General features: G+C 45.7%; 1 protein-coding gene across 5 annotated transcripts; it reads right to left on the reverse strand.

The window, feature by feature from the left end:
• Positions 1-753: 753 nt before the first annotated feature.
• On the reverse strand, positions 754-26,819 carry arhgap32b (Rho GTPase activating protein 32b). 5 transcript variants are annotated; one of them, XM_061298778.1, is made up of 25 exons: positions 26,396-26,819; positions 22,809-23,051; positions 21,103-21,208; positions 19,555-19,652; positions 19,280-19,364; positions 15,102-15,188; positions 13,845-13,982; positions 13,487-13,579; positions 13,250-13,372; positions 12,950-13,027; positions 12,657-12,738; positions 11,949-11,999; positions 11,642-11,716; positions 7,514-7,663; positions 7,293-7,395; positions 6,796-6,940; positions 6,618-6,700; positions 6,402-6,509; positions 6,189-6,334; positions 5,920-6,121; positions 5,686-5,831; positions 5,522-5,596; positions 4,623-5,408; positions 3,987-4,543; positions 754-3,885 (listed from the first exon to the last, which is right to left on the reverse strand). In XM_061298778.1, the coding sequence occupies exons 2-25, from the start codon at positions 22,901-22,903 to the stop codon at positions 1,912-1,914; spliced, it is 5,586 nt and encodes a 1,861-aa protein (XP_061154762.1). In that variant the 5' UTR covers positions 22,904-23,051; positions 26,396-26,819; the 3' UTR covers positions 754-1,911. The 5 variants fall into 5 exon arrangements, with proteins under 5 accessions (XP_061154762.1, XP_061154761.1, XP_061154763.1 ...); XM_061298777.1 differs by having other exon boundaries at positions 22,809-23,055; XM_061298779.1 differs by lacking the exons at positions 11,642-11,716; positions 11,949-11,999 and having other exon boundaries at positions 22,809-23,055.
• Positions 26,820-26,967: the final 148 nt, after the last annotated feature.

Here is a 26,967-nt window from a genome sequence, read left to right on the forward strand (position 1 = left end):
GCAAGTTTTTAGCAAGATTGTAAAACCTGACAAAGCCCCAAATAACAGGCTGTTTCATCTGCTTAGACAAACGATTTACGTTAACTCAACATTACATCAATGTCAGCATATATTTGTGTTGGAAGCAATGTGGATCGCGGCAATTAAGAGAGTAAATATTATTTCTGATGCTTGGGGACATTTGGGCTCATTTGATTAGTTGGATCAGTGTATAATAACTGCACGTGTAAAGATGGTTTTAATGCAGTTTAGCTAAAAAAATTAGTGGGATTGTTGCTATAAAACAGGTAGGATGACACTGTCAACACAATCACCTTAAAAAATCGAATCCTGCAAACCTGCGTCATGGATTAATCACTGACTACTTTCAACACGCTGTATATCTTTTATTTGACTTAATTATTAATCTAGATTGATGTAAAGACGTCATAAATAGGATTGGAAGGCAATCGCTGCACCCTCGACCATTACATTTAAAATAATCCTTGCTCTAAATGTCATATATATAGCTATAATATATATATAATATATATAAATATATATTATAGAGATAAAATGTAGCTGGAGTAACGGTGATTCCTAAATATTTCAAATTGAGAATTGCTGCTAAAATGGCATTAGCACTCAGAGCTATACCTTTAAAGACAAAATTGAAAATGAAATTGTCAGTACGTGATATGGGGTCATTATTACCTGAATTAAGATGTTAAAGCAAGAAACAAAACAAAAAAAAAATGCAACATCATTGACACATTGTTAAGTGCTATTCCCCAACAGTTTTCTTTATTTTAGATCTAAACTTAAAGTACCCAATGGTTAGAGACAAGTATTTCACATTGAAGTACACAGTGCCTTACTTGTGGCCCAACTTGAAAGAAAGAGGCTTAAGTTAAGGTAAGGCAAGGCAGGGCAGGAGGAGCAACATTTGCAAGGGATATACTGCATCAAACCATTACAGAATACAACTCCATTGTTTTGAACTCCACTGGGTAGTACCAAATGATTTTCAGCCTGAAATACACATTTCAATAATTAACTACATCAATGGTTTGCATAATATGGGCAAGAGCAGCCCCCCAAAACAATTCTACAAAGTGGGATGTTTGTTGCTTTAGAGGAAAACAAATGCTCAACTTTTATTAATGATAGAACAGCTCTCACAAATGGATCAACGCAATGGGGAAATGAAATGTAACTAAAGGAAAAAAAACTCTTTCACATCTGTACCTAGAATTGACCATCTCTTTTGCTTTTTACTGCACCCCCCCCCCCCTTCTAACGAAGTACCAAAACATTCCATCAGAAATTGGAGTAAATGTACAGAAAATGGCACAGTCACAAAGAACATAAAAGACACGCGATATGAACTGACGGATTCTTGTCAAGTTCACAAAGACGTATTTTCCAAAGACAAACATGGACACAGTGTACTGCCTACCTACCTACCTACCTACCTGTGTGCATATGGGTTGGGTGTGACGCTGATTACACAATGCTCCACTCAGACCTTGTGCTGCAATAAAGAAAGTCATGAACAGTGAAGTACACAGAACTGTTCTGTAAGAGAGTGCATGCATTTCTAAAATGCAAAACTTGTCCCATTTATGCTCAAAGCCAGTGGCCACATGGGAAGACATCCCCTTCAACTATAGATTAGTGTGCGTGTGTCTATAAAATATCTTATTTTATGTATCTTAATAGACATTTGTGGTTCCTGTTTAAAGTCGCTCACATCTTTCATGTTATACATTATGACGAACACAGCAAAAATGGGCTCTTGGTACATTCGGGACTTTCTATAAAAAGTCTTCTATTTTCCTTTAAAAATACGGAAGAGCAAAAAATATAGGCGGTACAACAGTCCACTGTCCTGCAGAGGCTGATCAACCAAAGTCTCTCTTTTCTTTTCAATTATTCCGTACATATTTGTGTTTCTGGCCTCTGGATAGCCAGCTCACTTTGGAGGAAGGCTCCCTGGCCTAATGCTGTGGAATACGCCGACGCTCTGCTGCTGCTGCTGCTGTTGTAGGAGTTACAGCCGCCGCCTCGCTTCTCAACGGGGCCCTGGGCCTGAGGTACCGGGTGGTAATCGTCCAAATTGTCGTAGTGGGATTGCACCGGTTTGCGATACGAGTAGTCTCCGTCCGCTTCAGCTTTGCAGTGGGCCAGCTGTTCTTTGGGATGATCTTCCGCAGCGTGATAGCTGCTTGTCATTTTCCCTTTGCCGTGGTGGCGCTCAGCATCGCTGCACTCGTAGCGTGTCTGGAAGCTCCTCTTGTTTGCGTGTTCCGGCTGCCGGTGCTTTTCAGCCGAAGCCTTGAGGAGATTGGCTTCGTGTTGCCCGCTCTCCTGCTGATGCGCGGCGCCGACGGAATGAGACGACTGGCATTTCTTGGAGCCGCTTTGCTTGTCTGACCTGCCACGCGTGGGAGCACCTTGCTTGTCGCTCTCCAAACATTTGGGGTCCGAGAGCACGTGTCTGGGCAGATAGCGACCGTCTTTGCTCTCGGTCGTACTCGACAAAGCCTTACCTGGATCGGACTTGCTGCGCGAGTGCAGGGTGTCGTAGCCGGCGACGTCCGATAGCGAGCCCACGTTGTCGTACTGCGAGAGCACCGGACCTTTCGTCTTCTGCCTGGCCCGACTTTCTCTGCGGATAGACTGCATGCGCAAACATTCCCACTCCTCGGGGTCCCAAGAAAGGTAAGAAGGAAGTTCCTTGAGGCCGTGCCCAGGTGGCATATCCCTGCTCACAAAGCTGTGCTCCTTTCCAGGTGGGAGAAGGTTGCGAGCCAGGTAGTGGTACCCTGTGGCCTTCCCGCCCGCTCTGCAAACAAGGCTCCCCGAGTCTGGACAGGCCGAGTGGACGTGGCGGCCACGGTTGGTGCCGTGAGGCTCCAGATCGTAATAAGGCCCCTCCCCGGAAGACGGACTGTAGCGGTACTGGACTCGGCCGTTCTCAAAATAAGGCTGCAGTTGAGTCACGTGATAGTCGGCCTGCTGCGGGGCTTGTTGGTAGGGTTTGCACTGATACACGGGTCGATGGTAATAGAACATGTCGTCGGGAGGAACTTCCGTCCTTTGGATGGGTACGGTGCGGATGGTGGCGGGAACGTGGAGCGAGTGCACTCTGCGAATGGTGGGATAGCCGTGGTTTCGGTCCAGGCTGTAACCCGAATGGCTGGCGGCGGCGCCGTAAACACTGCGGGGGTTTCCTCTGGCCTTCATAGAATGGTGGTGGTAGGACCTTGGGCCTAAAGTGCTGTACTTATTGTCTACTCGGGCACTGTAAGGTATCTGAGGTTCGGACTTTGACGCGTAGGGGAGGTGCGAGGGGATGCTGTTGGGTCTGTAGTGGTGCGGCACGGGATGCGGACCCATTGAAACGGGTCTCTGGTGGTAGTACACCACTCCTTGAGGCTCCAGAAGAAAGGCTTCACTTTTGGCGTGGTAGGGACGTGCGGAGGATTGACGAGGAGAAACGGGATGGTGGTGAAGGGCCTCGGAAGTATGGTAAGAGGCTGCTTCAGCTTGACTGAGTGCGGCTGTGGCTAGTTTGCTCTCCATGGTGCGGACCGGAGGGGCTGGAGGTGCGCATCCAGCGGGCTCCTTTTTAGCCGCCGACTCTAGGCAGCAGGGTTGTGTTGGATTTAGGCTCTCGTAAGGCCGATCCACGTGCTCAGAAGAGATTGGTGTCGCTGTTGAATTAGCCTTTGATAGTGGCTGACTTTGAATTTGCATGTGGGACCGCTGCTGGCGCTGATTTTGTGTCGGTGACAACACCGCCGACTTTTGGGCTTTCGGAGCTGCCCCAGGCTGCTGCTCTGAGGAGGAGGAGGAGGATTTCGCAACACTTGTGAGCTTGCCGTCTTCCTTTGGCTTCACCTAAGACAGTGACATGAATGTTAAGCTGTAAAAATCCCACAACGCTGTCGGAGACAACAAACAATGATTATAAATATGAATTGTTGAGTTTCATGACTCACTTCCGCAAGATGTTGTGGTGAGCCTCTGGTGTCTTTGCTGTGGCTAATGGCTGCGCTGCTCCCACCGGTGCTAACTTTACCGGTGGCATGTGCCACCAAGGACTGACTTTCCGCCATCCTAGTTGGAGAATTCAGGTCGGCTGTGCTTTGAGGGATGACCTTTTTATTATTACGTGCGTCTGAAGGAATAGAGTCCATTTCAGGGGGGGGTTCGAGAAGAGTGGTCGAGCCCGCGGCACTTTCTGGCGGCCTGGTTGTCACGCTGGTTAACTCAAGCACCGGCTGTTCTTTCGACGGACTTGAAGAAGAGGGAATGCATCGGATGGCGGTGACCGACACGTTGCTCACTCTCTCGCTTGCCTCTTCGTTGGAAGTGCGGAAATGCGGACCCGATGACGCACGGCCGTCAGAAACGCGTGGCGTCGGGGTCTCGCCAGACCGAGGGTGGGACTGTATGGGATGTGCTGACTCAGCAAGAACCAGCGCCAGCGTGAGGGTGGCATCCTTAGGAGTAGGGGGGTTGCCTAGGGAATGTGTGCTGGGGAAATCCTTGGAATCTGGAAACAAGTGAAAAATCAATTTGAAGCCAAGTCAGTCTACACCCAAGCGTGAATATTACGTTGGCGAGCTTCTTACCTTGTTGCCGGTGGCTTTCACGTGACACCAGTTGAACGCTGTCCTCTGGCTTGAGCGCTTCACCATCCACGCTCGCCAACTTGGACTGGAGCTCCATTTGGAAAGCTTCATTTCGAGACGGCTCAGCTTTCAGACAAAGAGGAGAGTCTTTGGGAGAAAAAGGTTCTGGAGGTGCCACCGCTTCAGCCAGAGTCCTTTCAGGCATGGGAAATATCTCCAAAGCGGCGCTCTTGCCACTTCTAATGGGGGACACGGCTTGTGTGGGTTTATCAGCGTACGTATGAGACGTGGAGAGTTTTTGGCTTTCCGCCTTCTCGACTGCAGCCGGGTTCAAATCTGAGGGCAACAAGGATGCTGTCAAGTTGTCAAGGAAGGAGGAAGGCAGAAGGTCAGCTCCATTGGTCTTTCCCCAGAGGCTGCTAGGGCCCCTCCTCTTTAAAGTTGAGCCTTCCGCTCCCGCGTGCCGATCAACCGGGGGGAAGGCGTAAGCGGCGTCGGGGAGGCTGCCGCTGCTGCCGCTGCACTGGAAAGACATGGGGTCAAAGTCCAAGGAGGCCATGCCGATGTCCGGTGGGCTGAGGTCCACGTCTTCGCCGGCTGAGCGCGGAGGCGAGATCAGAGCAGGTACGCAGATGGGGCCGTCGTCTCCGTCGCTGTCCTCCGCGGCGCCGAGGTTGTCGAAGGAGTTGCAGTGCTGGCGACCGTCCGACAAGTCGCCGTTGAATGAGGCTGAAAGGGCGTCGCTGCTCGATCGGGGTCTCCGGGGACGGTACACCTTGGACTCTCCTGAGAAGAAAGAAAATGACTGAGCTTCATGAAAACATCATTTGTTGAGGATCTAAGAGCCATGAGAATTCTTTTGAAACCAAGATACATAGAAAAATGTATGCTTCAATTACCTTCAACATTATGCAGAGAACTCAGCGACTCTTCACTTTTAGCAGATCTTAATGTCGCTGTATCTCCTCGACCTCCTAAAACAATCCATTTGAGCAATCAGCATCTCGGCCAGGAAATATTGAATTTTGTGCAATGTGGAGAAGTTGAGAAAGGAAAGACACACCGGCTAGAGCCATGGCCTTGAGTTCGTTGGGCTCACTGGGGTTGCGTTGCAGCTTGCGTTTGGACATAGAGGAAGACTTGCCCAAGTTGAAGAAAGAGCGCCAACTACCCACGGGAGACTTCTTTGATTTAACAGGGGGCCTCTTCCTGTCGTTAAAACAAGGAAACTGTTAAGTTGGCGAAGACAGAATTGAGAAAGGAAAAAAAAAAAAAAAATCTTCACCAAAAGACCAACCTCTCTGTGGGAAACTCAATGACCGTGTGGAACTTGCCCTGTAGGGCAGCAGGACCTTCTCCAACCTCAATGTATTTGCTATCTTCAGTGACTGGAGAGTTAATCTGAGCCTGAGTTCTGGCCTGAGCCTCCTCCAAACTTAGAAGTTTGGTCGAGGGTGATGAAATCAGCAGGGACTTGGGTCGCGACAACGAGTTATGACCTGCGGACACGTACGTAGCGTGTGAGTAGAGGCAACAGTGAGTCATGGGACATTTTGATGGTTCTACCTGCTCCCTCGCGAATGAGTGAGCTAAGTTTGGTGCTGAAGAGAACATCCACATGATTGAGAATGAACTCAACCACAACTGACTGGATTCGGACTTCCATGAAGGCCGCCGTGCCGCTGAAGCATGCCGATTCAATCTGTTTCGATCTGGGAAAGCAAACAAAGACACATTGAGCGCGTTTGTCGAGGCAATGCGTATCTATGCTCCGCTTACCTCAGCAGGTTGGGGGCCCAGACAATGGCCAGGTTCTTACTGTGCATGTTGGTGATGTAGCTGAATGCCGCCAGACGGGAAAGGTGTCTCATGAGAAACTCGAGCGTTCTACAAGAGCCAAATACACTATATGAACTTTCTTGTTCTCGTATCGTTGAAGAGATGAGCCGCACTCCTTACATAAGCCACAAGGGGGCAGTGTGCTTCTACTCTGACCTGTAATGTGGAGGAGGAAGTTGTTGGATGACGTCGTGGATTTTAATGAGTCGCTCTTCGTCTGTTGCTGCTGAGACAGCCTCCTAAATACACACAGCAGCGCTGTTACTTGCAGATCAGTAACAGAAGTACAATCATATTTGCATGGACTCTGAAGTGAACAGGAAGCACTTCTTACAGAGAATTTTTCATACAGCTGATAGGTGAGCAAGGGGTTGGGCAGTTCTCTGAAGTAGAGCTTGCACAGGGAACCAACACAGTGGATGTCCTGTACGTAAACATCTTTGGTCAGGTCGGGGATTTGCTCAGAGTCAAACTCGTGCCTGATGAGAAACAAAGAGCACAAAGACAGATTTCTTTTAAATGGCAAACACCACGGAAGAATGTTGCTGAGATCTTAAGTATCGCAGATGACTACTAATTCTTCGTATCCTCCCGGTGGAATGCAATAAATAGGAAAGAACACTAATGTTCCCTTAGGAAGATGTGCAACGTGACAGTGCTAGTGGCTGAAAAGTGAAATTGGACCCCGCCCGCTAAGTGAGCCGTCCCACACGTACACAAGCACATTCCAGTCAGGTAATGTATATATTTACATGTAAGCAGAGACGAGAGACCGCATGAATAACAACTATAAATAACAATGCTCTCCTGCTGGCTCGATCAGGCTCATACCGCAATTTCTGGATATTGGAGGCAATTCCAGAGAGGCGGTAGATACCATCCACCACACCGTGCTTCTCGATGAACTCGGTGCAGCTCTTGAGTACCTGGGGAACTGCAGACGGGCAAAAAAAAAAAAAAAAGGACTGTAAACACTCTAAGCAAAAATCTATCAATTTATCTGAGGGAGAACCAATCCAATTCAGTGACGTTTTGGAGTGTGACTCTCTCACCATCATGTCCAGAGTTGAGGAGGTGCTCGCCCAGGTCGCAGCCAAACACCCTCTCCCGGAGGATGCCCCTCTGCTTCAGCTTCTGCTTGGTGGGCCTGGACTTCATGAAGGAACGCAAGAAGGTGATCAGCTTGCCATGCTTCTTCGACACTGAGGACAGAAAGTAGGAAGGACGCATATGAGAACCGCCACATCAGATACAGGAGCACAACATCATTTTGGCTTCATTCGAATGTATCGAAGCAATTGTCCCCAAAATGTATTTTCCACGAGGTCATTACTATATTGCATCATTGGTTCGATTTTCCCTGGCTGATGGAGGTCCTCCTCAAAACAAGGAATGTGACAAAATCACAGCTAGTACTCAAGCTGGAAACATTTGAACTGGAACCACAGAAAATAATAGCAACCCATAAAGGACTACAGCCTTGCCACAAAGTTAAACACAGTTAAGTTGCTTCTAATCCGATGGTATTTTTCAAACGGTCATAAATCTTTGACATGTGGCCGTCTGGTGTAGGGTGGGGATCCAGATGACGATAGCTGAGGAAATTTGAGCCTGCAGCCCTTGCTTGGCATTTGAATACCGAACGGATACAAGTCAAAAGGCGTTGTAGCTCCACTGGCAGGTTTAAGTTGGAGCTTGTGTGTGACCAAAATGTTCCCCATTGAGGCTTGGCTATTGCGAGGCGGGGGCAAGGACATGAGGCCAAGCATCACAGCAGAAAACAATTATCCACGTCATGGCAAATGTTCATTCTTTTCCCTGCTTCAAGCCCAAAGCCACAGCCCTGTCAATGTAATCAGAGAGAGACTTTTCAGAGGAAGCAGTTGGGCAGGAAAATTCCAGCACCATAGAAACGCACCAGTGATGTTACAGAGCGACTCGGTAGAGACAAAGAAAAGCCTTGAGCCGGAGTTATCTGATACAACTACTGTGTGCCTGCCACCTTGCCCTGAATACAAAAATCAACATAATGCTCTTAGAAGGACGGGCCAAGTCTATTGAGTTTGGCCGAAACCCCCTCTGGATTGAACAATTGTACACACCCAGTTACTGTTGGTGCTCAAGCGGGAAACTTTACAGCTCTCCAGGAAAAGTTTTTTTCTTCCTCCTCCTCCCCCCCAACAAATGCCTGACTTTATTTCTACTGTAGCAATAAACCAAAAAAGAAATATATTACATGGCAGCACTGTATTATTCTGCCAAGAAAGCCCATACTAGTTTTGTCTTCGAAAGCAAAGGCGTATATTGTTTGGAGAAAGCACAAGATGGTGCTTCCACACATTTAACATCTGCTGTCTGCATTGCAAAGACTGACCGACTGACGACTGTGTAAACAAACAGCGTAGTCATGACTTTGTTTGAATCAACGTGTCCAATAACAGACCTTACAGCTATTAATGGTGACTCAACAGGAATTTGGGGCAGTAGGTGAACAGAATAGCCATGATTTACTGTTGATATGAATGGATGGATTCACGGGGTTGCTGACGTCATTTCGTTGCCTTCAACTGCTGCAATAAAAAAAAAAAAAAAAAAAGATGTATTCTCTTCTAGCAACAGATTTCGGGGTATAGAAACATTTATGCTGCGGTGATTATCACGTTTACATCGTATGTCGTAATAAGGAATGGAATATTGACAGACCAAGACAATCACTATTTACTGGATTGGTTGTGCTACAAAATGAAGATCAAATACTGTCAACGTTTTGTATTGTGCAACGCGTAAATGAACCTTAATTACATTTAGGGATAAATAGTCAATATGAAGGATCATATCTTTGAGCAGATTTAATTTTTACGGCGAATGCCATTCATTCCAACACGCAAAAACAAAGAGTGCATTACCGGGAAGTACGACTCTGAAATGGACATTCTAATGCTTACTTTTTTTTACTATTAATGTAGAACACGAATGGGTCTATCTTCTTACCTTGTTTCCACAGTACAGTACGAGGCTCGCCCCCCACCCCACGGGCTCGAAACAAATAAAGGTCCAACCGTACGCTCGTCTTTTTCTTCCGTAACTGGACAAAAGTGGGCCAAGACTACATACAAATGTTGAAAAGGAGGAAAAAACGGACAAAACGAGAGACGCGGACCACTTTGTCCTCTTTGCTCTGTCAGCTAATAACTCCACGCGCGTGCTCACGATACAAGACGTGCGTGCGCGTGCGTGCGTGAGCGCGCCTGCGCTCAGGCATTTGGTTTCCATATCGACTCGCGCTGCCTTCAAGTGCTCCAACATGTGTGGTACATTCCAGACCTACACTCGGTTCAACTTCGACTTCTGACATTAAAAACGGGAACATTCCAAAGTCGATACTAATCAAGAACAACTAGCCCAATGGGTAATATGATGATGTCATCGATTTTTTACCGTAATAATACCATAGTAAGAATACCATAAAGGTTGACCTCGTGACTTATTACGGTGAAAGCACACGCAGCGCTGTAAATAATTGCTATGGGTGTAGGCCAAAAATGCTGATTCAGCAGTACACTTCAGGGAGCAAAATGCAAAACAACTGCTTATTTTGTGTGTCAACAGGAAGAGCTATCATGGAATTTAAAATGAACATCAACAGCTTCAATCTTTTTTTCAATGAATGATGCAGACAGCAAACTCAGGCAGCAATAACAAATGAAACACTGATTAATTATGCTACATGAGCAGTCACGCCACACTGTATGTATGTAGTTGAATTGTATACATTTCGACGACCTTTCAACTTTCTCCCCCATCGGGGCCCCGCTGCTTCCCCCAAATGTTTGTAATTCCTGAAATGAGTTGTTGAGGAGGCATGTGGATTCAAAGTCAAGCTCAACTGATTGGTTGATGGCCCACGATCATGGGACTCTTCCACTTCATGTGACTTCAACTTAACACTCACCATTACAGTGCAATGTGGTGTTCATTATGATATATGTCATCGCCAAAAGTGAGATGCATTCGTCAAGATTACTCATGTGGAGCGTTACACAAGGGACCTGGAGAATTTCACAGCCCAGAGCACCAGGAAATGAGCCGGGATCCTCGGGAACAAATCGGACTCTGCGTCTCACACATTTTCTGTTCAATGGCTTCCTCCCTCCTTCACGTAAGCAGCTGTTTGAGCTCATTGAGTTTATGCTCAAGCAGCTGCCCAAATCACGTGTCCCCAGACGTGATGACAATCAGGGGCTTGCTCTACATTTGGCCCAGCAACTAGTCAGTGTCAAAGGGGAAAAAAAGGCTGAATATGCATTTTGAATGACGACTACAGTAAATGCTTTGGAAAGCGCAGATTGGATCAAGGAAGAGCAAGTACATTCTCTTTTTTTTTTTTTTTTTTTCCCGTGCCGGTAGCTCCCGACAGGAATGCGTGCTCTTTTAGTCGCCATGGAGAGGGAGACAGCGATTCATACTGTTGCAGAACAAAGCTTAGCACTCAATGGATGGGTTTACAGGCCCCCCCTTGGTGTGAAAGGATGAAATAAATCATGGCTAGTCAGGACCCAGAACTGTGACACCCCTACCACGCTCTTTCAGTTTTGGACTTGCACAAACACAGCTGGACCTCATCCAGACTCAGGATACATTGAGCACTTTGGAGAAATGCTGCAGTAACCTGGCTCACCCTTCAACTCATTTGCATATAGCACCTTTAGGGGCCAAGACAGAAAGAAAACTGGAGACAAGATTGTTCTCTTCTCTGAATACCCTTTTCAAAGTGGGGATGCAACTACTAGTATAATCAGCAACCGTGCAGCTTTCTTCTCTCATACACCAATTGCATGTGATGATGCCCGGAACAATTATTCTGACAAACCTAAAACATCATTATGCAAAGAAGAAGATCTTGATGTTTGAAGATTGAACCTTAAATGCAAATAGGACTATTGTTTGCAATTTTTCACATGGGCCTACAAATGTAGGCAACAACCAGATGATGATCACATTTACTATATTTGAACATCAATTTATATTTTTTTACGACTCTCCCCAAAACCATCATTGATGTGACACATTTGCTTTGAGGTACCACAACAAATGAAAGTGAAAGTGTAGCACAAAACAAACATTACTGTGGCTCGGAAGCGATCGGCGTTTAGGGCAGCACAACAAGGAGCTTTTTCTACCTGAACTTAGGCTGTAGTGGTTAAGCGGGTCGGCCACCCATGCATTGTCCTGTATTACACTCTCCATCTCCAAATCTGCATGCATCCCGACGAGCAGATGGACCAACAGAAAGATGGACGGATGGATGGACGCATGAGAAAAGCAGCAGAGGGAGAGAAGCACTTAGAAGCAGTCTTCCATCACAACAAGGTCATTGCGTCTCAAATCGTGTGTAGTCCGACAAACAAACTGCAACACAATCACAGTTTCTATGTGTAAGTGAGCGAGGGATGCATGGAGCGGGTGTACTTGGATACCAACACGCACAGGGAGGGAAGAGACTCCATGAGGCGGGCGGCAGGCCAGAGCACGGGGACGCTGAGGCAGAGGAGTCAAAGTCAAACACATCAAGACACATGCAAGTACTGCATCCCTACACTTCCATCGTGTGTGTGTGTGTGTATGTGTGGAGACGTCACTATTAAAGATGCATCAAAGCAATGAGAACAAGCAATGCGGGTTGTAGTTCTGACAATCAACTTAAGGCTCGCTCTGCCCGTTCAGCTTAATAATGCTTTCGGTAGCAGCGGAGTTTCGAAAAACAGAAATGGACCATGTGCATGCAAGAGAACGCAAACACACAGTGTCGCTCCAAGCAAAGTTGGAGAATGTGCAGACATCCATTGAAATATTCATCAGGCGCTTGATGCTTCTTTCTGGTGGTTAGCAGCCAGCTGCGATAGTCTCATTCCAAGGCAAGCCAGATTCTTGTGAATTAAAACATCATCAATCAGCCTTTGGTGTTAAAATTTACAAGTACAAAAAAATGTGCAGTCCATCCTAGGCAGAATATTGTGCTCAAGATTTGTTACATATGTATTGGAATATTCCAGTCATATTTTGGACATGTTTATTGGCTTCCATACAACTAGATTAGGCATACAAAGTGCAGCCTTATCGCTCAAGTGCCGTGAAGCATCGCTTCCTCCCGACAACATTTCACTCCATGCTTTGGAAGTAAAGGGCAAAGCCTACCTGGCTTTGGCACCGAGTTGCTCATGGACTGTGGCACTTTATCGTTTATGAGCTCCACGCACTCACTGGGAAAGTAGCCAACCTGGAGGCAGAGAAGGCACAAAACAAAAACAGACTTAGAGCACTAATGACTGTTGGAAACTCTTGACAGACAGCTGAGTTGTAAATAGAGAGGGGGGGGGGGGAGTCAAAGCATCGCAAAAAATGTGAACTTGATTCTAGTGGCCTTGGGTCCATTTAGCCTTAATTCCAAACTTTGCTTCCTCATTGGCCATGAAGAAAAGCAGACGCACCTGAAAGCCGTGCTTCCCCCTCCACCACGTGGTGTCTTCTTTCGGAGGCATGTCAATGACTGAAACAATGTCACCAACCTGAAGGCAAGAGAAAAGGCTCAGAACCCAGTCGAAAGTCAAAGTCTGGATTCATGTTTCATTTCACTTGTTACGTTTGTAAAATCGAGCACGGCTCCTGGACGAGCCAACTAGTTTCCAGTGTTTTTTTTGCTCTCTTGAGGTCTCCAAAGTGGAATGGAATGCATTCTCAGACAGTCTGAGAGAACCATTGAGCGAGCGAGTGTTGTGTGTGGCTGTCACCTCAAATGACAGCTCGTCTGAAGCCTGCGCAATGTAGCGCTTGATCACATGGGCGGCTGCAATCGCCGGCACGTTGATGGATGACTCTTCGTGGACCAAAAGATGATTACCTTTATTGTCAACCTGCAAAACAAAGACGTGACAGTGTCGTTCGAGTTAGGGATGGAAAGGCAAGGAACACAATAACTGCTGAGTCAACTTCTTCCGCAAATGAGGAAAGTGTACAGTACTACGTACCTCCATCCACGTGAGGGCGGGCCCGCAGTTGATCTTGTTGTCAGCAATGGCTGAAAGCCGGGAAAGGTAACCCAACAACATCTGGGAAACAGACTAACATGGAAGGAACAATTAAAGGTGAAGTTTGAAATGAAAAAAAAACAACAACACTTTTTGTCATCAGCTGAAAGCTTACTAAATAGAGGGATTTTTCTTCCTGACATCTTTTCTCTTTATGACTCTGACTCAGTTTGTTGGAACACTACAACTGTAAAATGGAGTTTCTGGAAAAGGTTTTAAGAGTGTCATGTGACATCCTTGGAAGAGGTTCTTTCCAGTCCACATGCACGCATCGCATGCACGCATGCACAGAGCTCACCTCTGCTTGATCGGTCAAAGTGTCAAATCTTGGCAGCTCAGGCAGCTGGGAGAAACGCCGGTCATATATGCAAAGGTGCAGGTGCTTGTCCAACACACGGAAATCCTCATAGCTACGCTTCACAATCCAGCTTCGACCCTGAAAAAAAGAAAACAGTCGAGTAATGGTTCATTTGGGCGTGACAAAAGCTACCTGACCAATTTCTCTAAAAGCTTGGCATTTCTTTTCCAACATTGTGGAAAGCTGCACAGTGGGAAGCACATCTGCCTGAGTTTTGAGCTTTCATTTGAATGACAGCTCCACTTTTCCTGCGCCACTTCCTCCCGCATTCATGCATGTTAGCAGAGGCTAAGGTTAGCGTCATCACTGCCATTCCATTTTTCTTGTCTCTTTCAACGCCAACTAAGGCAAAGCTCCAAGTTGCCTAACCAAGTGAGAGAATCTTGCGGCCTGAAAAAGTTTCTGTGTACTGGGGCCAAACCCGGAGCACTGAGATTTCAGCACAGCACTCTAGCCACTGATTCTTTTGGCGGGGCTGAAAAGTCTTCGTAGGCTCAGTGAACACACATGAAGCTTTACTGGCCCACTTTCATACTGGGAATCCAGTTACCAGCCACACAACTAAACGATGCTGCACCAATCGATATTTCTATTCAAAATTGAAACAGAAGTATTTGCAGTCTCTTTTTATATAAAGGATGATTGAAAATATTTCCAGTGGCTTGAAGTACTAGATGGAATTTCCAACTACATACTTGTGTGTCATTTTCAAGGACGAGGAAAAGCAATAGCTTCTGCGGATGGAATAAAAAAATTTAAAAAATGGCAGGAGAGGAAACGGCGGGCAAAGCTACTCTGCAGCTGGACTACGTCTGTTTGTTTGGGTTCATTTATGCACATGGCGTGTAAACACAAATGTAACCACGTTCAACTGGCACATGGGGAGATGAAGGCTAGCACATGAAACCGAGCTTCCGTCCATAATAATTCACTTTTGGGATGGTTCTAAATAATGAAGTCAAGAGACGACGCCACAAAGTACGCTCGGTTGGAAACTCAAGAAACTGACTTGGAACTCGTAAACATTTCAGCCCTAGTGATTGTCACAGTGCGGCCACATCGAGTGCTTGGCCTTTGAAAGGGTTGTGACCTATTTCAGCAAACCAATGTAGTCAAATCTTTTTTTTTTTTTAATGAGTCATTCTGAATTTAAATCCCTTGGATGATTTCAATTATTGTTTATGAGGACAAGCTCACCTGGCAGGAAATATGAACCAAGTACACAAGCTCCTTGGACTCTTGGCTGTTGCGCGTCACTTCACTCTGTTCATCGCCAAGAGACAACTGAAAGACAACACAGTAAGGAGCATTTCACGTTTTGACGTTCATAAGATGCGGCGCCACGCTAACTTTGAATATTCCGTCTTAATCAGAAGGGAGCGGCTAAATTCCCCAGTGGCTTGACTTTTTGCTTGAAAAGGATTTGCTTTTCTACTTTCTTCTGCTGTGATGCTTTGAGAAATGCTTTTCAAAAGATGAGAGTAAAAGTTTCGCGGCTACAAAGAGACAAAGCTTGTAAAAAGCTTCTTCTCAACAAAGACGACAAGTTCAAATCAGTTCCACTTTTCTTGTTTCAAATGATTTGGTCTCCGTCTATTCCTTCTTGGCCCGCTTTCACTCCCAAACAGAATCAAGGCGCTGGCTGGAAGGAAAATACCACTGCAAGTGAGGAGCGTGCTACGCTCTGGCAGCAATTTCACTTTCCTTCCAAAAGTTGCTCCTGGTATGTCAACGATATGAGCGCTCGCTTGAATGTCCAAAACGACAGTTGTCAGCCCTGCATTCAAGTCTTTGTGCCTACCTCGAAGAAAGGCAGCAGGTTGACTCACAGCTGCGCCCTAAAAGCACATGCTATTAAAAGTCATTCTAAAGATACACGGAAATTTCCAGCGGTGCAGGAAACCATAAACACAAGCGTGCTCAAAACAGCAATTTGATCTCCAATGGAAATAACACGATAGATAGGCTTGCCACTGAGCACGAGTAGCACGAGTAGCACTCGCATTCTGGAAACCATATCCACCTTTGATACAATAAAGTCATGCTTATCCATCAATACGTAGTGGACCATCCATAAAATAGCAAGAGCATGTTGCTCAAAAACAACAGCCACACACTTGAGTACTCACAGCAATGTCAAATGTGCTTTTCATGTGTTGCCCATGTTAGCCGGCACTCTTTCTTTCCTTCCTTCTCGGAGATTCACACCGCCACGTTCCCCCTCCTTTAGTGCCCAACACCTGTCTCCAGTCTCTTTTTCTCATAGCGTCCCACAGAGTCCAGTTTCAGGAGCAATGGGCAGGAGGACGTTCAGGACAACACTGGCAAAAGGAATACTTGCAGCAGCTTGTGAGTGAGGCTGATGTTTAAATGGTAGATTCCTCAACAGGACAGCTTTCATCTCCTTCGTTTGCCGCCGCCAGCCATCCTGCTATTGGGACCATCAATCCTGATTCTTTCCTTTGCTTTTGGGCCTTCTTGTCAAAAAAAAAGCATACCGAGTGGCCACTACATTGAATCAGCAACACAAATGAAAGAGAGAGTCCAAAAGTTTGCGGCTGTCTTCTCTGCAGATTCTGCCACGCGTGTTCACACGCTATTCTCTCTCTCTCCCTCCTTCCTCCTCCTCTTCTTCAACCCTGTCTGACATAGGATTTACTCCACCCCTCCCCCTCCTTGTGTCCTCATCTTCCTCTCCCGTCTTGGCCGGCCGGGACAAAGAGAGAGGATGGAGGGAGAGCCAGAAAGAACAAGGACATGAAGGGGGCAGGAGGTAAATGGGGGTGAAAAGAAAAAGAAAAACTGCGTTTGTCCCTTTCACAATAAAAGAGATGCAGGGAAATTGCTCCAGCATGTGACTTTGATTTGAGTGGCCGCAGGTCAATCAAATTATTCTTCCAATGTTGACCCAGTTAGATTTAGAGATGGCGTGAAGAGATACAGTTTATATATTCCAAAAAAAAGTGACCTGACCTCTCAGATACAGAATTTCAAGAATGAAGGAAACCGCAAGTACATGAAAGAAAAAAAAAAGCAATACTTGCAGGTCTTTTATCAAATATTCAAGTGATTCTGTCTCAGTAGCCAAGCGTGTAATGTGACATACTTCAGACATGGATATCTTACATGATATCCGCTAAGCTTTTCAGACACCGTCTACTCTATTTCAGCAAAACATCTGTCACAGACTAAAAGACTCACCACTAGATTACATACGCAGGCACAAGCAACATTTTTGGGACAGGCACCTCCCTGCCTGCCTGCCTGCCTGCCTGCCTGCCTGCATGGCTGGCTGCCTGCATTGAAGGAAGTTTACATTTAATTGAAGATCAAAACAAAACTTTGGAAAATATCAAAATAAACAATGGGGGATTTTTTTTCTTTTTTTCTTTGCACCAGTGGTTTCTTATTGACCAGCTGGGCGTCAGTTGAGTGGCCAAATCCTGGGAAGATCATGGAAGAGCAGATGCGCATGGCCTTGAGCGAGAAAGATCTTTGGATCGTAGACAGAACACATTATTTAGACTTCTCTCCTGGTATTGCTTGGAATATATTTTAGCCTATTAAACAGTCAAAATATCCCATTTATGCCTGTGCTTCCAATGATGAGTAATCAAAGAGGCCTCAACTAACCATTTTTTAGTTAATCGATCATTATTTCATTGATAAATCTGTGAATCAGACCGACCGAGCAGAAAATGCACATTAACGATGATTGGCTTTCCGGCTTACTTTGTAACATGTCCGAAAATTGGCAAGAAGTTTGGTCATTGTTTTCAAAATTAAAAGCAAATATCTGATTTCGACAATTGAACGTTTATCCAAATAAAAAAAAAAATCATACAGATAACAAAAATAAATCAAATCTAACAATAATATATACTAAAAATAATATAAATCAATTAATCTGATCATCAATTACACCCCTTCCTTTTCACTTGAGCCTTCCTCAATCCTCAGATTGCATGAGAGAAATCCAAAGCATTCACAATCAAAGGGATGGCAACATGGAAAGGAGGGCGGTGAGAATGAGTGCACGCCAACTGCTCTTTTGTTTTCTCCAAGCGGGGCCGGGCCGGGCCGGGCCGGGCCGTGCTGGCTGGCTGGCTCAAAACAGTTACATCATCCTTAGCAAACAAAACAAAATCCACAGATCTCTTTTGTGAGACCATGTGACAGGGGCTCAACATCATCTTATTGCTAGGCAATAGCCCGACATTGCTTTGTCTACGCCGAGAGACTCAACAATCGAGAGTTAAAAGCAATCGGATCGGGTTTGACCTTTAGCTTCAATAGGCGTTTGTGATTTGCAAGGCTGGCTGTGCGCGAGCCTCACTGCGACACGGCACAGTTGATGGATTGGATCTCACTGGGGAAGGGAATTCATTCCTTTGCGTCACCCCTTGCTCTTTTGTGTGTGTGTGTGTGTGTGTTGCTCAGCCAATGGGATGAGGAAGGAGAAGATCGATAGAAAGATGGATGGCCGGTAAGAGCGCAGACAAAATGAAGTAAACATGTCACGTCAGATGCAAGTCATGCATCGGCCATGCAGCACCACACCATTGGGGGAGCTGCTCCACAAGGTAGGCTGACCAAGGTGTCACTATTAATTAGCTTCTATTCATTAACAAAAAGAAAAACTCAGGCTGTCATAATGGTGAGGTGAAAAAAATGGCACTTCCTTCCACATCTGTTATCCAAATTCAGGGTAAACATAATAGACGTGTGTTCTGAAGCAAAGCACATCTTTGAAGGCTTGACTCATTCGGTCGTTACATAAACCGTTCCTTTCAGTGGCTTCAACAAAAAGACAGACAGACAGAGCTCTGAATTCATTTTTCTTTGAGGAGGGAATCGCTGATTGCAAAGAGGAGAAATAGCATCGTTTAGTGCCTCTGTCCTGGCTTGTCTACGTGTACGTTGGAGAACAGAATGTACGGACAACAGAGGCTACGGTCATTAAATTTCACACGTAGTAGGCAGAAATTTGACAAGAACGACTCTTTAAAACACAGTGGGGGGCACTTGCAACTTTTACAAAATCACATCAGCAAAATTGCCCAGGAATGCACTTTACAAGAAGCACTATGTCAACCATTAACTGGCACTTTAAACACACAGCAAATAAATGACAATTACAGCAACAATGATGATGCCTGCAGGTGAAGCGCTCTCAAGTAACAGCAAATTAGCTGAATGCTGCCCCCTACTGGCTTCCGCCCAGAAGCGGTGAAGCCGCTGATAAATAAAGTCTGACAAAATAACAAAAGTGGGTGGATTCCTTCATTCTGACAGCTTCAATCTTAATCCAATTGTTGAACAATGAATTGTGACACAAATAGGAGAGCATATTGTAAGAAGAAAAATGACATTACCTGTATTGTGCCAAAGTCCACATTTTCATAATGGAAATGAGCACATTCGGCCAGTTTGGGAAAGTGGCCCTTGGTAAAGCAAAGTCTACATGGGAAAAACAGCAGAGGGTCAGTCAGAACACTCGAGAATAAAACACAGAGTTTACTTTAGTGCAGACAGTGAACGTAATAAGAGGTTGCAGATAGAAATAGAGTGCGAGAAGCCATGCAGACGCATGATTAAAACAAAGAACGGAGGCAGATAGATAGATAGACAGGCTGTTGTGTCTACTCACTTCTTCACATTCTTGACCTTCATGCTGGCTGTGCTGCTGCCGCACGACGAGCGCACGAGCGGCTCGCTCCGCATCTCGGGGAACTCGGCGCTTCTTGCCTGAAATTCCGCAAAACAAATTCAGTCGGGATGACCTTCAGATGGCTCGGCGTCGTCGTTTGCGCTCAGCATCGCACTTTCCTATTGCATGCTTCAAAATTCTTGACGCCATTTGCATATGGTCATGACACATCTACTTTGAAACTCTGAAACATTCGGAACCTCCACAGCAATGCGCGAGAACCAATTCCCCACTCGGAGAAGCGTATATAGAAATGTAGCCACCCACGCGCAACGCCTCCAATTCTTCTAAAGCTAAGCCGTGTGTTTTCTTTACCTTCCAGCATAGCGTGTGCGCACCACGCTTGCATTATCCGGCAACGCCAGCACATTTTAGTCCGAGCGTTGGATTAGCGAATTAGGTGTTGACCTGAAAACCAAACATCGGAGCGGCAAAATGTCCCCCGTGTTGCCACTTTACATGTCCATTCAAATCCATGGAAGATATAGTGGAGATGACATCACGTTTAATTTGCGGCCCGCCAAGACAAATCCAATTCATGTCAGTACTAAAATTGGCTTCACTTTTAAAAGAAAAATCGAGATACTGCTAGCACACCCATCTTTTCTTTTTGGTAGCAGCTGACTGGATGTGTCCAGCAGCCCACATGGAGCAAATGACCTACTTGTTCACTGGCGGTGCACTCCATCCAAGTCGGAAAGGTGTAGGCATTTTTTTAAATGAATTGCTCATGTTGAGAGAGAAAAAAGGGTGTTTTATCCAGGACCATTTTAAGTGGCTAACCATATCCCAGTATTAAAAAAACAATCATTTCATTGAAAATAACTGCAATTGCTCATCTACGGTTAAAAAAAAGAATGACAATTTAAGAAAGTGGAATGAGGGGTCGGACGTGACAGTTAACAGTTGCTGAGCGTTTCTTGTCACTTCCTTTAACCACCAGAGACATGAATAATGGAAGTTACTCTGGTAGAGACTAAGTGCACTATAAAATGTTGAATCAAGACGAGTCGACGGAAAAGGCCTCCAAATCCAATATTCATTAGCACGGTGCGCTAGTTGATTCTCTCCCTCTTGCCCAGTCAAAGAAGGCAATAGATTCCAACAAGGCACGTCTGCAGGTTACCATGGAGACGGCCTCATTTTCACTATACCTTTGCAAGAAGTCAAACCTGAGACTAGAAAAAAAAACATTAGCGGTGTATTTGACAAAAAACGTATCTGACGTGTTTTCTCTTCAGGATGAACCTTGTTGAAATCATGAAATGATAATAAAAGTCGATAAATATTTGTGCAAAGAGCAGCGACGCATCAGTTAGCTAGCTATCATCTTCCATGTGTGCTCGTGTTTCAAGCAGCAGAGCACTCATTGTCTCTTTAGACGACATCTTTTCTTTCTCAATAAAATAGAACCAAGGATACGACCCACACCTCAAAACACCATCATGACGAACGGAGTGCGTGTGTGTGTTGATTTGAGTGTCTAACCATGGCGCTGATTGTCTCTTCCCAGTCAGGTCTCTCTCTGGGATGAATGTGAGCCAGTTCAGGCACTGTATCGTCGTCCTCCAGATGTCGTCCAAGTCCAAGGCTCCTGCGTGCATGCGTGCATCAAACACAACAATCATTAGCATCAAAAATGGGACATAGTAAAGCAATGTTGCAGATGCACTCCCCCCCCCCCCCCCCCCCCCCCCCGCTATAAACAAACAAACCAAAAAGTGTCGCTCCTTTGTCCGCCATGTGTGTTTACTCAAAAGTAATCTCGGGGGATTACGTCGAAATATATAGGAATGAAATTCTTTTGTGTTGCTTGCTTGTGTCTGTCTACACCTGAATTCATGCAGCACAAGTCATTGGAAGTTGATGTGTGGGTTTTGTGTAGGCCACAGTTTACTAGGTTATTTCACCCAGATTACCGAGCACTGAATGCAAATAGAAGCTCCTGTGTGATATGAACTAGTTTTGAAGTAAAAAGAGGGATTATATGGAGCGTTTGTTTTGTGGATGCAGCAAAACTGCCTTCGGCCATGCTAACGCAGCGCAGCCCCCCTCATTCATTTTCAATGGAGCCCATCTGCTGCCGCAGCAGCTACAGAAGGCCAGCAAAAAAAAAAAAAAAAAAGATCAGCTTTAACTCCCAAAAACTTGTGACATTTTATGGAAATGCACTAACCAATTCAATACAATGGAGTCCTGGGTGCACATTAGAAACTACCGCTTTAATTGGATCGCATGTTAGGATGCGGATGAAGATATTAAAACATGACATCGTGCACTTTGACCCCGTCCGATTCATCCCCCCTTGATTTTTTGGTCATAATACTGAACTACTACGATTTAATGTATGCTAAGCTACTGCTGCCATGGTAACCAACCCGGGGCAGGATTTCGACTTAGTTCAGGACTGTTGTAACAATGTGCTGAGAGCAGGTGGGGACTGAGCTACATCAAACAACAGACTGATATTCAGATTGGCATTTACAGAAGAAGAATTGGAGGTCTGTTTGATAGACCTGCTCCAATATGCAGTCATTGGTTGAGGGAAGTCAATAGATTCCAAAAGAGAGCTGAGCTTAGTTGGGCATGAAATGTAATCTGGATGTGGCCATATCCCACGTGCACACAGTCGTGAATGAAAATGCCTCCAAAGCATGTGGCCACAAACAAAGCAGAAGAATTTCCCTGGCTCCCTTTTGGGCCAAAATGTCCTTGAATTTGCGTGTGAGCAATAAAGCATTTGGGCAAGGCTTGAGCTTGCACGCGGGATGACAGTGCACGGATATCGCATATCGAGGTGTTGGTGTAGCAATGACGTAGCTGAAAGCTAATACGCTTGGGCTGGTCATTGAGCTGCTAGTTGAAGATGACAAGTAGTTGCTTGAAGGGATGTGGCTGTGATGGTGACGGTGCAAAATCATTGGACTCATTCAGCTCCATGTGTGTGGAGCAACCTCCACCTTCTCCTCCTCCTCCTCCCCTGCATGCAGATATTGCTATCATTTCTCCTTGAGGCATACCAATTCCAAATGATGCCACCCTCTCCTGTCATCAACATGCACACAAACAGAAACATCTGCTTCTCAATCCTAGGAGCACTTGTGACAGCCACCAAGCCAACTAAGCCGAACCTTTAGGTGTGGTCCTCTCCTAAGTTGCGCAACGGTGGTCGCTTGTGCTGCGTGTGGCCTTACCTGTCCAAGATGTCAAGGCTGGACGTGGATGTGGCTCCCGCCAGTCCAAGTGCTGCGCTCCCCACCGCTGCGGCAGCCCCGCTGCCTGCCTCCATGATACTGACTCACCGCAATGTGGATGGAGCCTGCCTGCCTGCCTGCTTGCCAGAGAGGTCCAGAGAGAGAAAAAGAAAGAGAGAGGGACACAGAGAGAGAGCGAGAGAGAGAGCGAGAGAGAGAGAGATGTGCAGCCTGCTTGCCTGCCTGGCTGCCAGAAAAATGGCAGGGGGAGCAATAGAGAGAAAAGAGGGAGAGAAAAAGACAGATGAGATCAAATAAATCATCGCTATAGACGCAAGAAGGAAAGCCGGGGGGTGTCCACCATTGTGACAGACATGGCAGACAAGTGTCATTTGTGTGGGAAAAGCATATTCATCCAATCATTCCACACGCAGAATTCTGCCAGCGTATCAATCAACAATTCAACAGACATATTAGCCGCACAGCTTGGTAGTGCCTGCCGTGCCTCTCTCTATCTTTGACCAAATGATTTCTAGCAGCCTGCGGCGGACAAATGGAATCATCTCAAAAAACAATCTGCGCACGTATAAAGAGGGAAAAGCCTATGCCGCTTTTCCTGCTCATCAATGACGATGCATTGCACACGCCAAGGAGGGGGCGGGCCGCGAGGAGCGACAAGCGTGGGAGGAGAGCATCCACAGACAACACAGTAAAGCAGCTGCTGCTTCTTATTGAGCTGTGGGAGGATCAAAAAATAGGCAACTGTCACTTGAGTCCATAAACTCAGCCATGACCTATTGTGTAAACATACGAGACTTGCCCAGCAAGTCTTCGGTTGCGTAGCTTTTCTCTTTGCATGTCATTAACATGCTCCATTTGCTGCCTTGTTTAGTTAAGATGTCTCACAGGACTAGGATTTGCTTTAATGGAACTCGTGCTATTTGCTGAGAGCTGGAAACTTCTCTGTACGATTGCTTTTTCGGCATGTGCAAGTAAGAATGGCTTCTAAAAAACACAGCAAAAGCTTTCAGGTAGAAATCCAATATTTGCAGAGTGCTACAACACGATGGGCGTGAAACATTGACCCGAATGCATCATGACACCCATCAACCTAATTTACACAATAGTAATGAGGCCACTGGATGGTCCAACTAGCGAGCAACTAGACAACTCGACTTAGCAAGGCCAGCCTGCCCGCCCGCCCGCCGTCTTTCTTTAAAGTGCCCCTGTAGAAGCATTTCAGGCGACACGAAGAATTGGCAAGGAGACGTTCATACACTAGGAGAGTTGAAATAAAAAATAAAAAAAAAACTGTTCATAAAATCTCCTTAACTGCCCTTTAAATGTGGATTTTATGACGACCAGAGCTTATGAGATTTAAAAAGTCATGTAAGGGCCAGCGAGTTGTCATAATGCAGAGCAAAAAGCGTCAATCTTGTGACAGCCAATACAAGGTAAACATTATAAAGCATTTCCTATGTCCTATTGTCTTTCTATTCTTCAGGATTACAAAGTTGGCATCATTGTAAAAAACAAAACAAAAAAACAACAACATTATTATGCATTCATATTCAATACACCATTTGTTTATACAAGGAAAGCATACTTGAATGGCTATCGTTGCACTTTTTGGTTTTAGAAAAACTCATTTTGTTTGGTCCAAAAGGAATTTGCAGTGTTTCAAATGTTCTCAATACTTTTTACATGGTCGAACATGATGTGGTTTCGTTCCAAAAAATCAATGAGCGCCTGAACGCTGGTGATTTCAATTACTAACAAAAGTCGTCACCAGGCCAAGTCATGAATGGACACCATTTTGTTGAATCCTGATCTCATTCAGCCCCCGCTGTTGGATACCTTGACAATTTCCTAATCAGCGTCTGTGTCAATGCCAGGATTGTTTATGGGAAACTGGCAAGTCTTTTGGGAATGTCACAGCAACCCCTCTGAGGCCACGGGCAGGCGGGAGATGCTTTTTCACACTGCCTTTGCAAAGACTCTTGAAGCTCTGAAGACAGCCCGGCCGCTTGGCACAATTAAAGAACGGGAGCAAAGGATCTGCAGTGCGCGCCAAGACCCTCACAATGCAGCAGTATCCAAAGCCTGGGGTCAGAGGTCAAGGCTGGATTTGTGTATGGCCTCCAACACAGAGACAGACAAGGAAAGCTTTCAGAGATTGGCCACTTTTGTGTGGAAAAGAAAGACTAGAAAGACCATTTGGGGAAAAAAAGCAAACTGTAGTCGTCCACATGAATTTGGGGGAATGTTCCGTCGGCTTTTCAGCCAATGGCGACGTGAGCAGCAAACGGCATCTTTGGATGGATGCAAACATGGCTGCGGAACTCCAAGAACAAGACGAGGAAATGTTGCCGACGGAAGGATTAATAACTCCAGATCAAAGTGACACATTCAACTAAAGGGTGGAATTGAATCACATCAAGCTTCAACATGCTTGGAATGCTAACATGGCTCTCAGGGGAGAAAGAGAGAAAAAAAAAGAAAGCAGCGCAGTTACACCGAGAACATACTGAACCGTGACCCAGACAGCAAAAAAAAAAAAAAAACTGATGAAGCATGCGTGGCTCCTCAAGTATTGCTGCAATCATGGCAGAAGTACATTTGGGCACTTAAGATCAGGGGATGCTTTGAGAAGAATTGTCCATTTTTGTCTATGTGAAGCCCTTTGAGAATGACTGCTTGTGATTGAGGGCTAGACAAATCAACTTGACTTGACTTGACACTGCAGGTTGGGTCAAATAAGTCATGAATCTGTCTCAACAGCTATGAAGAGTTGCACCAGGCAAACACTTTGTCCTCTTGAAATGTTTTGGCTTGCAACGGCACGCCTTTAAGCCAGGCATCTGCTAATGCTGATTTCTGTATCTGACTCGTTGAATAAGAATGAAAGGCCTGGGTGGATATTTGATGAAGCCCTCATTTAATATGGTATGAAAAAGAAGCCTGAAGAATCTTGGATCAAAGAACACATTGTTTCTGTTCTTCATTTATGACGATCTCATTTGTTGTACGACTTTGCTTCATGGACAGCACTTTGCATGCAGCGATGGTTGTTTTAAAGGGCTCCACAAATAGTTGAGCCTAACCTACAAGACTAAAACATTCCTGCCGACTAAATCTTCTTTTTGTCATACAACCTGGATAACAAAACCATGTTAAATTGCAATCTGTAAAAGAATCACAGGAGAGCAAACTCATACTGCCAACATATCAAACTAAACTAATAATACGCCTCGTCCTTGCTTGACCCATGCACCAGACATCATGACAGACAGCATGAACAGCAGAAGATCTGGCAGAACAGAAGCCCAAATAAAGGGGTCCTCCCTCCCTCTCCCCATTGCTGGCGGATCCGATTAGCCAAGCCAGTGCACAGTGCACAGTGCACAACCATGAGTGGGCTTAGTTCCTTTCACACATGCACGCCATTTCACATGTGCAGACTCGACTGACTTGTCTGCTCCCTACCTAAACAGTGGCTGAAAGTAATATGCTGCAATGGAGAACAAACACAATCCACGTGACAAGCTGCTAGGTAACACAAGAAGAAGCAGCAGCAGCACAAGTACCTCACTTGAGCTTGCTCCTGCTGTGGCGTCCGTTCGACGACCACCCGTCGAGTTTCGATTTCACTGTCTGCGTCAGGTTCTTTTGCCTTAGCGCCGATTGGGTCCACATCGCAGCTTTAGTCCGAAAAGTGCGATGACGGAACGAGTAGTAGCACGTTTCCCATGAATGAAACGGACGGCAACAAAAAGACTCACTCCCCCGAGGCTCAGCAGCACTTTTCAGCCAAATCTCCGTGTGGGATCCTTTCTTTCAAATCACAGATCTTGACGTAAAGCTTCTTGGTTGAACAGTTTTTTTTCCTTTTGCTCTTTTCACCTTTCTGAAGAATCAAATGCGTCCGTGCATCCATGTGCAAGTGAATGGAGCACAAGTAGGAAAGGAAAGGAAAGCAGAGCAGAGCACAGCAGCGGCGCTCTGGCAGTGTTGCATTCGCGGGAGTCGAAAATACTAGCTTCAACATCATCGCGACAGAAAGGGGCACATTTATCACAAGTGTGGCAAAACGTTGATATTCATCTTTTTTTAAAAAAAGAAAAAAAAATGAACGGAACGGTACATTTTATTTCGGCCT

The sequence above is a fragment of the Syngnathus typhle genome, linkage group LG15 (assembly GCF_033458585.1).
Source record: "Syngnathus typhle isolate RoL2023-S1 ecotype Sweden linkage group LG15, RoL_Styp_1.0, whole genome shotgun sequence".
Lineage (NCBI taxonomy): Eukaryota > Metazoa > Chordata > Actinopteri > Syngnathiformes > Syngnathidae > Syngnathus > Syngnathus typhle.

What these genes read in the sequence shown, in the direction of transcription:
- arhgap32b (XM_061298778.1), bottom strand. Translation starts at nt 22,903, where the DNA reads ATGGAGGCAGGCAGCGGGGCTGCCGCAGCGGTGGGGAGCGCAGCACTT. An exon ending in AAGGTCAAGAATGTGAAGAA is followed by an intron (nt 19,365 to 19,554) that starts GTGAGTAGACAC and finishes TTTCCCATGTAG; the next exon opens with ACTTTGCTTTACCAAGGGCC. An exon ending in GGGGGAAGCACGGCTTTCAG is followed by an intron (nt 12,739 to 12,949) that starts GTGCGTCTGCTT and finishes CTCTGCCTCCAG; the next exon opens with GTTGGCTACTTTCCCAGTGA.